The sequence below is a fragment of the Stegastes partitus genome, unplaced genomic scaffold, assembly GCF_000690725.1.
Source record: "Stegastes partitus isolate 25-593 unplaced genomic scaffold, Stegastes_partitus-1.0.2 Scaffold491, whole genome shotgun sequence".
Lineage (NCBI taxonomy): Eukaryota > Metazoa > Chordata > Actinopteri > Pomacentridae > Stegastes > Stegastes partitus.
This window is the reverse complement of record NW_007578222.1, coordinates 197,878-211,069: the sequence shown is the minus strand read 5'-3', so window position 1 is coordinate 211,069 and position 13,192 is coordinate 197,878. Positions and strand designations below refer to the sequence as shown.

The 13,192-nt window shown below is 40.9% G+C and overlaps 1 protein-coding gene across 1 annotated transcript in view; it reads left to right on the top strand.

Moving 5' to 3' along the window:
* LOC103361213 (fibroblast growth factor 12) overlaps window positions 1-13,192 on the top strand; it is a 24,911-nt gene that overhangs the window by 10,215 nt on the left and 1,504 nt on the right. The window contains exons 2-3 of the mRNA XM_008287240.1: window positions 2,923-3,026; window positions 9,625-9,823. Coding sequence (XP_008285462.1) covers window positions 2,923-3,026; window positions 9,625-9,823 — 303 coding nt within the window. The remainder of the gene's footprint in view (window positions 1-2,922; window positions 3,027-9,624; window positions 9,824-13,192) is intronic.

Here is a 13,192-nt window from a genome sequence, read left to right as displayed (position 1 = left end):
TCATTATTGGCTCGTTTTTGGAGAATTTACTGTCAGTTTGGACAAGTTTCAAATACTTTTGCACAATTTTAGGCTGAGAAAGCAGAAGCAGAGACTCAAAACTGGACTAAAATGGTTCAAAATGACAAATTGTTCTTAGTGACTCAAACATTAGCATTTGAAACTAATTTCAAGTTATTTTAGACATTTATAAAGTCATTTTGGACCATCTTAGATCGTCTGAGAGGGAAATCCAACCTACTGGATCAATAAGTAAATGCAGCACGGATCAGAACCAGAGAACAGAGGAGCATGTTGTTGGAGATCCATCCAGCTGATGGTGGAACATGAGACGAACAGAGACTTAAAACTGGACTAAAACTGGTCAACGATGATTGAAATTGTCCATAAAGGCTGAAAAAGAATCACTTTCAACACTTTTCAAGTAATTTTGAAGAATTTCTGAGGCATTTTAGACAGTTTTAAGTTGTTTTGGACCATTTTCGACTCGTTTTTGGACCATTTAATGTCACTTTGGACGAGTTTCAAATCATTTTGGACGACTGGAGGCTGAGAAATTCATCAACTAAAGGCAGCACGGCTCAGAACCAGTGAACAGAGCAGCCAGATGTTGGAGATCAGAGAGAAAACATCTGTAAATATCTACAAGAACTTTATATCACAGTAAAAACGTGACAGAACCTGCTGCTTGATGTTCATCTGCTTTGATCCATTTGTTCCCTTGTACTTTATTTTTAGCCGTTTGGTTGCTCACACGGTCGTCGACGACGACGAGGACGTAAATATTCATGAAGCTGAGCAGAAACATGGTTCTGGATTTCAGGAGAACATCCGACTCCATTAGAGCTCACTTTGCTAAACCGTGACGCGATGAATTCAACATGAAGACGCGTTATTTTAAGAAGCACTCTGACTCGGCCGTGTTTTAGGAAACACCGTCCAGAACACGCTTCACCGTCCGGGACCGACCCGGCTGCTGCTCGGACACGTTTCCTGCTCAGGATTAGAGCTTCTGCTGCTGAAATCCTGTGTTCTGGAGGAAAAGGAGGACAAGACGAGGAGGAGGAGATGTGTTGGATTCCCCTCTCTCTCTCTCTCTCTCTCGCTCAGATCATCTCAGCGTTAAATAAAGGAGGATTAGCAGCAGCCATCGCCACGGGCCTCTTCCTCCTCCTCCTCCACCTCCTCGTCCTCACCCACACTGCAGCTCTCCGAGGATTAAATCACCTCCCATCACTCCGTCCGTTGTTCAGCCTCGTTCCTTTATCAGCCGGCTGCACGGCGTCGCATCAGCGCGGCGCAGAACCCACGACCTGAAAGGCTGTAATGGGATTACTGTGTGGACCCACACAGGTGAAGACAGCAGCTGGATTCCTGTCCGTTTGTCTTTTATTAGTCTGAAGGGAAACGTCGACAAAAGCACTTTGAATCCTCTGGCGTCGGTTTGTGAGTCGCACTGAGGACCTTAAAGACGCTCAGACGCCAGAAACACTGAACATCAGCTTCAGTTTACACTTTTACATCAGTTCTGATCAAAACTAGAACATATTCAGCAAGTTTCAAGTTTTTAAATCGATTCTGATGCAGATTTATTTATTTTTTTCCCTCTAAGGACCTTAAAGACCAAAACATCTGCAGCAAAAACAACCAGAAATATTATAAATTAATCTAGTTTCTACTTTTTCTGATTAAATACTTTAAACCAGCATCAGTTCTGGTCATAACCAGATTATTTATTCATTTTCAGGTATTTAACACTGATTCTGATGAAGATTTTTTATTTTTTTAAGCTCACACTGAGGAGCTCAGAGACTAAAAACACGACCAGAAATATTTTGCATTAGTTTACTTTTACACTTTTAGGTCGGTTCTGATCATAACGAGACAATATTCAGTCATTTTCAGGTTTTTAACACCGATTCTAAACCTGAAGGACCTTAAAGACTAAAACATCTGCAGCAAAAACACGACCAGAAATATTATAAATTAATCTAATTTCTACTTTTTCTGATTAAATACTTTAAACCAGCATCAGTTCAGATCATAATTAAAAAACATATGAATTATTTTTTAGGATTGTTTCTCTTTAAATGCCCGTTTGTTGACATCGCTGTTAATTTTCTTTAAAAAGTAGAACAAAAATTGAATTTGTGTTTTATTTTTTAGAATGAATTTAGTTGCAGGTGATTCTTTATTATTATAACCGTCTGTGGCAGTGATTAATAACGACACTGATTTGATATATATTCATATTATTTTTGACTTTTCATGACAAAAACATTAAAGTAAAAAAACTGACATAAATATATTTATGTCTGTAATGAAAACTAGTTCAAAAATTTCACATTTAATGGTTTTTAATTGGGACATTTTTGTCTTTAAGGTCCAGATTTTAACTTTTTGTAAACCAGTAAATACCAGTTTGTTTGCTTAAATCATGACATTTAACTTAATAAGTGGTGGGTTGGGGGGGAAATGGTGCTTTTGCTGCTTTTGTGGGGAAAAAATAATAAAAAATGATGCTGCAATGAAAAATTTGTTTTAAAAAATGCACATTTAATGATTTTTATTTGATTCTTTTGTCTTTAAGGTCCTGATTGTAAGTGTTTGAGTCCACAGAGTGTCATAGATTATAGATGGTGCTCAGTTATTGTATATATACACCTATGTTTATTGATATGTGTATTTATTCATCTTATATTTATATATTTGATTCACATTTATATTTTATATACTCACCTACACACCAGGCTGTTCAATAAAGTTCTATCTAATCTAATCTAGTGTTTAAGAGTGGTAGCTACATATATACTGTATATATATAGTATTAATGCACCTACCAGCAGCTGTTCCTACCTCTGTACTAACCTCTCTCTCTCTCTCCCTCCCTCCCTGTCTCCCTCTGTGTCTCTCGCCCTGCAGCCCTGTTCAACCTGATCCCGGTGGGTTTGCGGGTCGTGGCCATCCAGGGAGTGAAGGCTGGACTGTACGTGGCCATGAACGCCGAGGGATTCCTCTACACATCAGTAAGAAACGCTGCCCCGCCCTCAGCGCCACGGCCTCCTGCTCAGCTAAGGCTTTTATTGTGAAGGTTCACAGGTTTCTGTTCAGCTTAAAGAAGATTTTAGAAATGCCCCAAACATGGAGCTCAGTTTGATTTTAAACTCACTTTACTGGTGATACAAGTTTTACTTTGAAGCAACTGCAGAGGAAGGGCTTTTACTTTGAAGTAAAGGGATTTGTTTTGGTGATGCAACAACTTTTAATCTGAAGTAAATAGAGGACGTTTACTGTGAAGTAGATCGATGACTCTTATTGTGAAGTAGATAAATGGCTTTTATTGTGAAGTACTTAGAGGACGTTTTTGTTTGGCAGCTGAAGCACGATCATGTTAAAGTAGACAGAGGACTTTTGTTGTGAAGGAGATCGGTGACTTTCACTGTAAAGCAGCTAAAAAGCTTTTACTTTGAAACAGGCAGAGGACTTTTATCATAGAAGTGAGATGACATTAGTTGTGAAGTAAAAAGAGGACTTTTACTGTGAAGGAGCTGAAGGGCTTTTATTGTGAAGTGGTTAGATGGCTTTTATTTTGAAGCAACGAGAGGACTTTAATAGTTAAGTAGCAAGATGACTTTTGTTGTGACGAGAAAACAGAAGCTTTTATTGTGAAGCAGCTAAACTGACTAATTGTGAAACAGACTGAGGACTTTTATTGTGAATTAGCTGTAGGGCTTTTATTGTGTAGGAGATAGGTGACTTCTATTGCAAAGCAGATTGAGGACTTTTATTGTGAAGCAGCTTTCAGAGACTAACTTCTCTTCTTTCTTTAAACATTCTGACTGAATGATTCGGACCAGACAGAAACTTTCTCTTTTATTTTCGACTCCGTTTCCAGTCGATCCTGTTTCAGGACGTTTCCCTCAAACCCTCACGTTATCTCGTGGATCGGATTCTTCTCAGAGGAAACATCTGCTTTTTTAACGTCGTGTTTTGAAGCTCCGGTTGGAGACGGTTTAAAAGGCGCCGTTAATAATGGAACGATCGGCGCTCGTTGTTGTTGCTCCGCCTCGTCCATCTGACATCCATTATTCATGTCTGCTGCCTCCATCAAACTTTAAAGCGATGCGATGTGTTCTCTGTGTACGACATCCAGTCCGACTCCCGTGTTAACAAACACCACGTTATCCCATCCTGGTTCTGTTTCCCAGAAGCCTCGGCTGGACCCGTGCTGAGGCCTCATGGGAAACCTTCAGTTGTTCCGTTGTTATCAGAACATGAGAACCTTTAATACTCAACCTGGATCCAAACTCATTACGGGTTCTGGTTGGAGGTCATTAACTAGAAGTCTTGGTCATGGTTTACTAGCTAACCTCCACAGTGACGCCTCCTCTGGTCTCTACAGTACTAAACAGTGAGAGGCTCCACCTGGTGGAACAACCAGGTACTGCAGCTGGTCTATGGTACAGCAGACAGTGTCCTACAAGGTTCCTGAACTCCAGCTTTCGTTTCCTTTCAGTTTCATGTGTAACGTTACTCGAATACATCAGAATTACTTCTGACAGTTTTGCTCTCGTCTTATTTGAACTTTTTTTTTTGTCACTAATGCATCGTATCTATATTTTATTGCTGTTCTGTTCGCCGCTCCATTTATTCTCGTGTTATGTAACTTTTTTGAAGCAATATCTGGCACAAGAATTTCCTTCAAGATTTATGAAGTTCTCTCTTATCTTATCGTAGCTTATCTTGTCTTAGCTTAGCTTAGCTTAGCTTAGCTCATTGTGAGCTCTGTCTGGAAGCGTTTATCTGTCATGGTGCTCTATTACTAGTTAGACAGTTACCTACCGGAGCCTTACACTGATGGTCTTTTATTATTTTATCTTATCTTACATTAGCTTGGCTTAGCTTAGCTTAGTTTAGCTTAGCTTGTCTTGAGCTCTTCCTAGAAGCCATTATATGCTACAGAAGTGCTCTATGACTAGTTAAACAGACAGAATGTCCTATCGGAGCTTTACATGAAGGTTCCTGAACACCTGCTGTTGGTCTGATATTATCTTACGTTAGCTTAGCTTAGCTTAGCTTGCTTTGTCATATCTTATTACATCTTGTCTTATCAACTCAGTGCAGACATGTAGTCTGTGCAGAGCTGTGCAGGTGTTCAGTATGTGCACTGGATTGATTTTAATGCCGTTAATGTGTTGAAGTGTGTATTTAATATGAAAACATCATCAGATTACGACTCAGCATCAACAAATCCTAAATCCTTCACCTCCAGCTGTTTGCTGTTGTTCCTCCACACTGAGCTGCTCTTCAGCTCCACTTGGAGCCTTTAAGCCTCGTTTTCTCTGAACTCACTGATGCCGAATGATGCATCAAAATCCAGATCACAGATGAATCCTGAGCCTTCGTGGCAGCGCTGCAGTGAGATGTTTCTGCTGCTCGTCGTCTCTGCTCAGTTACATAAAACCAGCCTCAGCGGCAGCAGAGTGAAGCTGGAGGCCGACACGTCTCAGCGCTGTTTACCTCAACCATCACATGTTAGAATACGAGACGCAGGATTCCTGCTGGGAGGGAAGAAAAAACTGTTTTCATCATTTATTCCTTCTGTTTCCTCGTCATCCTCCTGAAGCTCTTCCTCTTCCTCTTCCTCTGTGTCGTCATCTGTCTGAAAGTCTGGCAGGAGGTTGAAATAAGAAATATGTCAGAAATGATGGAATAATGCAACGATCAAAAACTGTAGAAACATTGAAGGTAGTGGCAAATATACATTATGCATGGATTTGTTTGTAAAGCGTCTTTGAGTTTCTTTTAAAAGCGCTCTGCAAAACGTATGTATTATTATTATTATTATTGTTATTATTATTAATAAGGCAAATACTCCTAAAATAGTGACACCTTTAGTTGATTTAAATGCAGCCAAACTGTAGTTTTATGATCAAATTACTGTTTTTAAAAATGCAGATTTTTGACGTGGACATGATTTAAAGTTTTAGATTTTTTTAAACATCTACCATTTATATTAATGTTTTGGGAGTTTTTTGTTGTTGTGTGATTTTACTCGTTATTATCTGTAATTTAGCCAAACTGTGAAACATAAAAATAACAGCTGAATGGTTAAGCTTCTTTCTATCCTTAAATTAGATGGGTTTTTTTGTTGTTTTTTTAAAAATTAAAATAATGACAAATGTCTGTAAAATAATATTTTTACTGTGTAATTTTATTGTGAAGTAAAAAGAGGACTTTTACTGTGAAGCAGCAAAACTGACTTCCTGTAAAGAAGATTGAGGACTTTTATTGTGAAGGAGATCATGTGTAATTTTATGGTCTCACATTATAAATATGAAATGAAAGCACTGATGTTTAATGTGGACATTAGTTACAGTTTAACAGTTAATTTGCACATAATCTGTGATTTTACAGAAAATCATCAGAAATTAAACTAAACAAACAAACTAATCTGTAAAATAACGTCAAAGTCAGGTTCTAAACTCTTCTTATTTACAGTTTGTCTGTTTATCTAGTTTTATTTGATTTCTTCTTCTAGTATTATTCATTTTAAGCATCTTTTTCGTTTACTTCTTGTCCGCTTTAGTCGTCATTAATCCCTTTAAACAGCTCAGACCTGAAACTTTGAGGCGCGTCAACAGTTCGGGGTCGATTTGCTGATTGTTTCTGTTCAGAACGGCCTCGAATCGAGCAGATTGAACGTCTCCAGGTTGGAGAATTAAACATTAGAACAGGTGTCTGTGATCCGTGGGGGGTTGTTCTGCTCTGATTGGCTCGACTCGACCACCTGTTCAGAGGACAAACACACAACAAACACACACACACACCTGTTATACCTGGAGGAAGCTCAATGTGCTAAACTGGGACTTCAAACAGCAGCAGAGTGAGATTTTAACTCAACAGATCAGACTCGTCCAGCACGAGTCGGGCCGAGCCTGGTTCCTGGGCCTCAACAAGGACGGAGTCATCATGAAGGGAAACCGAGAGAAGAAGACCAAACCCTGCTCACACTTTGTCCCCAGACCCATCGGAGGTGAGGCTAACGCAGCCGTGGACGGCAGCAGCTTCAGGTGGAGGATGGTTTGTGGTGTAGAGAAAAGTCAGGAGGTGAAGGAAGAAGAACAGATGGATGTAAAACAGCTGATATGTGAAGTTTGTAACTTGTGGAGTTCCTCAGGGAAGCGTCCTGGTGCCTCTATACTTCTATTTAACCTGATTCTAGTTTCATCTTCATGACGTTGTCTCCAGAGTTAGATGAGAATATTGACTTTCTTGTGTGGCTGCAGGTCCAGGATGACGTTAGCCTAGCTTAGCACAAAGTCTGGAAGCCTCAACAGAGCAGAGAAAAGGCTGATAAATGATGCAAAAACAGTATTTAAATCCAGATTTTAACCCAAAAAAGAGACTAAATAATGTCATGGAGGCTCCACATACTACAGATATTAACCTTATTTACTTTTTTTTTTTTGGTTTTCACGCTCGTATCCTCGTTGCTCTGTGGAAACGCTGGCTGCAGTTCAGCTGAAAACTCCCTCAATTTTCTCTACATGTCTGTTGGCTGCAGCCGAGTCGGTCATGACGTCGAGGATCGCTGAATTTTCTGATTTTTACGGAATTTGGTTGCAGCGAACGGTTAATGTTTGACAAAATTTTAACTGACAAGCACAGATTTGGTGGGTTTTTTTTCGCAGAGAAAACCTGAGAACATGTTAAAATCCAACAATTCTTTCAGGTTTTACAGTTTAATATGAAGTAATGCTGCAATATAATTCGATTTTAAGACAAAAACAGTACAAAATCTCTAATCGTGTCACCCTGGAGCTTTAGGGAATCCTTCTACATGGAATCAGGCTCACTGGTTCCAAGATGTTGCTAAAATCCTGAATTCCCACCTCCAGAAGCACAATAAGTAGATAACACTGGCAGTAATCTCTATTTCTGGAGCAGAATTAAAGCCCAACATGCAGCACAAAGGACTCGAAGCCACATGAAACACAGATGATACAGTCAGAAGCTCGTGCACACAACAAGGAGAGTAAAAGCAAAGCTGTGAAGTGTATAAATACGCGACCCTGTTCCACAAATAGGATCCCGTTCACCTCTTTGTGTTTTTAACATGACGGCAGCGAACAAAGCAGCTCTAGTGTTACCGCTGAGCCCGACGTGTAGCGCTGATGGTTCGCTTTTAAATGCGAGCCGATAAATGATGGATGTCCCTCCTCACGCTCAGATGAACAACATAAAATCGAATGTGCCGTCATTTTAAAAACGTGTAACCGACCCGCCATCGATCCGGACACCTTCAAGGTGTTTGAAGCGCCTCGTTAGCGGCTCGGCGCGTCGCGATGATGGATTCTCAACAGCTCTCACAGCAGCTCACGGGGAAGGTTTTTATTAAACTGTGATCATTTGTTGGAGCGTTGTTTCCTCTTTTATTTTTAAAAGTTTGACAATCAACACCCCGGTTGCTGCTCCTGTTTTCATAACCTTTCTTTGTCCACATCTTAAAACATGATTAGTTACTATTTTTCAGACGCAGTTTCACATTAATCTTTGTTGCCTCCTAACTTAGCCGCTAGCCGTTAGCCATTAGCTGTTAGCCTCCCTATCTGTGGAGATGTTTGTCAGTTGTTGCGGGTTGTGTCTCCGCTAGAAAGACGTCTGTCGGTTAGAACAGAGTTGTGAAGTTGATCTGACTTCACAAAGATGCTAGTGCTAACTGCTAAAAGGCGCAGCTAATAGCCTTAGCCTAGCGTATCGATTACTAGAAAAATGCCTCGATAATTAGTCAGACTGATAATCACTTGATGTTTTTTTACTTCCTGCCTTTGTCCGGTTTCCCTGCTCTGTTAGACGCCCTCATTAGCTTCACTTGAGTCTTTCTAATCAGTTCTCGGTTTATAAATAGTCCCGCGTCTTCTTGTCTTTTGTCGGTTTGTCCTGTTTTCGTACCACATTTTCACCTCCTGGTTCTCCTCATTCTGATTCCGGCTTGTTCTTTGAATCCTGTTTTGTTACCTGGTTAACTTGCCCAACTTCTACCTTAGGCTCATCTGGTTAGTGCTTTTTTTTTGGTAACCTTTTAGATCTTTTAATTCAGTTTCCTTGGATTAGTTTCTTCACTTACCTTTTACACTTTTGGTTTGGACACAGAACATCCCTAACATCAACTGATGAGGCAGAAAACCAGCAACACGGATGTCAGAAAATGTATCATACATCAGCTGTAGTACCTGGTTGTTCCACCAGGTGGAGCCTCTTCCTGTTTAATACTGTAGAGACCAGAGGAGGCGTCACTCAGACTACAGTTGACAGTTAATGACCTCTAATCAGAGCTCATGTGTTGAAAACTAACTGAACAAAACAAATTTAACCAAAACAGCATTTCCTGAGTGTGTGTTCTTAAAAATGACTTTATCAGAATATTGAAAAGTGTCCATTAGATTTCATCTATTATCCGATTACCGATTGATAACGCCGCCAGACATCGGTTAAGAAAGTTGTTTTAAATGTGCCTCCCTACTCAGTTGTGAGGTTTCAGGCAAAACAAAGTGTGAAAAAAGTTCACTTCTGGTTTATGATGAATAAAAACTTCCTGTTTTCTCTGTTTCTGTGCGTCAGGATGTGTTCACAGCAGAGTGCAAGTTCAAGGAGTCGGTGTTCGAGAACTACTACGTCATCTACTCGTCCACGCTGTACCGGCAGCACGAGTCGGGCCGAGCCTGGTTCCTGGGCCTCAACAAGGACGGAGTCATCATGAAGGGAAACCGAGTGAAGAAGACCAAACCCTGCTCACACTTTGTCCCCAGACCCATCGAAGGTGAGGCTAACACAGCCGTGGACGGCAGCAGCTTCAGGCTTTCTGGTGTAGAGAAAAGTCAGGCGGTGAAGGAGGAAGAACAGATCGATGTAAAACAGCTGATATGTGAAGTTTGTAACTTGTGGAGTTCCCCAGGGAAGCGTCCTGGTGCCTCTATACTTCTATTTAACCTGATTCTAGTTTCATCTTCATGACGTTGTCTCTAGAGTTAGATGAGAATATTGAGTTTCTTGGGTGGCTGCAGGTCCAGGATGACGTTAGCCTAGCTTAGCACAAAGACTGGAAGCCTGGAAAATGTTAGCTGAGATTCAAACACCTCCGGTTCCGTCTGATTTATATTTCCGATCGTGTTTGCTGGACAAGTAAAAATCTTGAATGAGTCTTCAGATTTTGATGTAGAATTTATTGGTCATATAATAATTTAAATATAATAATATCTTTAATTATAAAGTTGTTTTTCAATTTCAAACATGTTACACTGCATTCCAAAAAAATGTTCCCACACTGTTTCTGTCAGCAAATGCATTCATTTCTTACGTACTGATGCCAAAGTATTTTTCAATAATTAGTTTATTACTCGACGAGCAGTCGATGTTTTCAAAGGGACCACTGCGGAAGTGTTTAGCATGAAGACTGTTGGAGTTATGGAGGAGATATTTTGATCCTTTATGGCACATTTATATGTTACAGTAATTAGACTAAAGAGATCAAAATGCATCAAAGATTATGTTAATTTGTGCAGCAGCAGCACGTATCCTCAGGGCCAACTTAATGCTCTGTCTTAGCTCAGATATTCTCCATCAAGTGTCCAAATCTGAAATAAGTCCACAGAGGAGGGTCCACATTGATCACTTTAATGAACTTTTTCCGTAATTTCTGAGCCTCAGAACTTCATCAGTACAGCAGATAGACACATGACATTTAGGAGGAAGAACACATCTGGGTTCTGGTAGAACCTGACACCAGATCAGTTCTACATCCATCCAGGAGTCACAGTCTGAACCTGGATCTGGTTTCTGTTTGATTTTTTTCTGTCTCCAGCTTTAAGCATCAGTATTATGGGATTGATGAAGAAGAACGATCCTAGCAATGCAGCAACCTGCTTGTGAAGACAGTTGTGTTTGATATGTTGCTGGACACAGGAAGGCTGATCTGGTTGAGTCCAGTTTGACTTAAACACCAAAACTCTGGTCGGAGGTCACTAACTCCTCATTAGTCTTTGTCATGGTGACCCTTTACTAGCTGAACTCCCACAATGCACTCTGCTGCCAACATGAACTGTAGTCTGAGTGACGCCTCCTCTGGTCTCTACTGGATTAAGCAGTGAGAGGCTCCACCTGGTGGAACAACCAGGTACTACAGTTGGTCTACGATATGTTTACTGACATCATGTAGAGAATACAGGTTTTCTTTTGGAGCTTGTGGAGCCTCAATACATCCTCAAACACTACACGTTACATCCTACTGGAGCTTTACAAGGAAGTTCATGAACACCTACAGAACGTTATGGAACAGATTGGAGGCAGAAATGCAGTTTTTTTCTTAATGCATTGCAGAGATCCGGTAGGGGGTTGGTGCCAGAGTGGTCCAAACCACATGTACTGGTTTTAGACAAACATGGGGTCGGAATTTTCCAACAATCCTGGTTGTTGGAGGAGTCATTAGATGCGTCCAAAGATGTTCCAACACCGTCCAGAGATAGAAACAGCTACCTCGTGATGACTTATTTAAGCTTTAATCTTACCTTTCTGATTGCTGGAGGCCAAAACTGATTCCAGGTTTGTCTTGTTGAGCAACATTCAAGAGTTCATCAGGAACTAGAGGAACTTCTGAGGACCGTGGGGTAGAAATAGATGCTTGGTGGTGGTTAGTTAAGTTGTTTCACCTCACCGTACCTACCAGTTGAGGCTTGCTGTCCGCCATCTTGAATCACAAACACAACCTGCGATGTACTGGTCAGCGGTTCCTGTGGCTCGGCCCAGTTTGAACCTAAATTTTCAAGCCAAAACCTTCATGGGCCAAACTTTAAAGTGGCATCGTGACGTTACTAGTGGGTTGTTGGTTGGACCACTTTGCCACCAACTGGTAGACCATAAACACTGATCAGAAGAACATAAAACTCATCTTTGGATGTTTCGTGGTTTGGCCCGCTTTGGCACTGAACCCCTCAAGTATTGTATTATTGTAATAACTTGACTGTACTTGAGGTGTGTTTTGTCGGACGATGGGATCAGATTGGGACTCGATATGGGCGGATGCTGAATATTAAATGACTCAGATCGGGACGTTTATAATTATAGAGAAGATTGCAGATTGTGGAGGTTGGATCAGGAGTTAGCTCGCGGAGCTGCAGGGTTGTCGGGTTCGAGCTCCGTCCCGCTGCTCCTCGCTGACAAGAAGTTTTCAGGAAGCGGCCGTCGGTCGGTTCGGGGGGTTTGCGGCTCCGAGGCGTTGATCAGAGGTCGTCCTGCAGGAGCTCCGTCTGAGTCGGAGGACGAGCCGAAGCTCTAATATCACAGATGGAGGTTTAACAGGAAACATGAGGCTGGCGTCTCTGCTTTCAGCTGCCCTGCCTCCCCCCGCCTCCTCCCCCATCTTCATTTAAAAATACCCGTCAACTGTCACCTTCCCGCCGTCCATCTTCGTCCACGTCCTTCAACCTCGGCCTCGCTGCGTGTCGCCTCCATCGGCTTCTTTCTGCTTCTTGTGTTACACGGCTGCTCTTAAGTGCATTTAAATCAATACGTCAAAGTAAAGGAGGCGAACGAACAGTCTGACGCTGAAGTTTTACCTCCTCTGGACGCATTTATTTCGACATATATTGTATATTGTGCAAGTTTAAAGTTTAAATAACGATCTATAGATATGTCATTTGTTCAGGGGACAAACGTTTGCAGACGACACATCTTTACAGTCACATAAACACCTCAGACCTTAATATGATTGATGCAACTAATCAACCAAAAATGAACCTGCAGGTGTTTTTACAATCATTTTAATCATTTTTTTAAAATCAAAAAGGCCAGATTAGCTTCTCTAATGTCAGGATCTGGTGCTTGATGGGCATCAGAAGCCATTAGGTTGGTTTGTGAGAGTTTTACCAATATTAATTAATAATAGATAATCAATACAGGCAGCCTCGAGTGCAGCACGTGTGTCGTTTACATCTTTGCATATCTGAGTGTGTGTGCATTTAAAATTCTATATTAAGTACTCGCACATGTGTTCATGTATATTTCAAACATGAACTTAAATATTAAACATACATGCACAGATTTCTGATTTACACAAAGTCAAGAAGGAAAGTTTACGTCTGAGTAGAGACCAAGTTTATCACCAGAGTCCAGAGTTTAAATGAATGTTCAACCA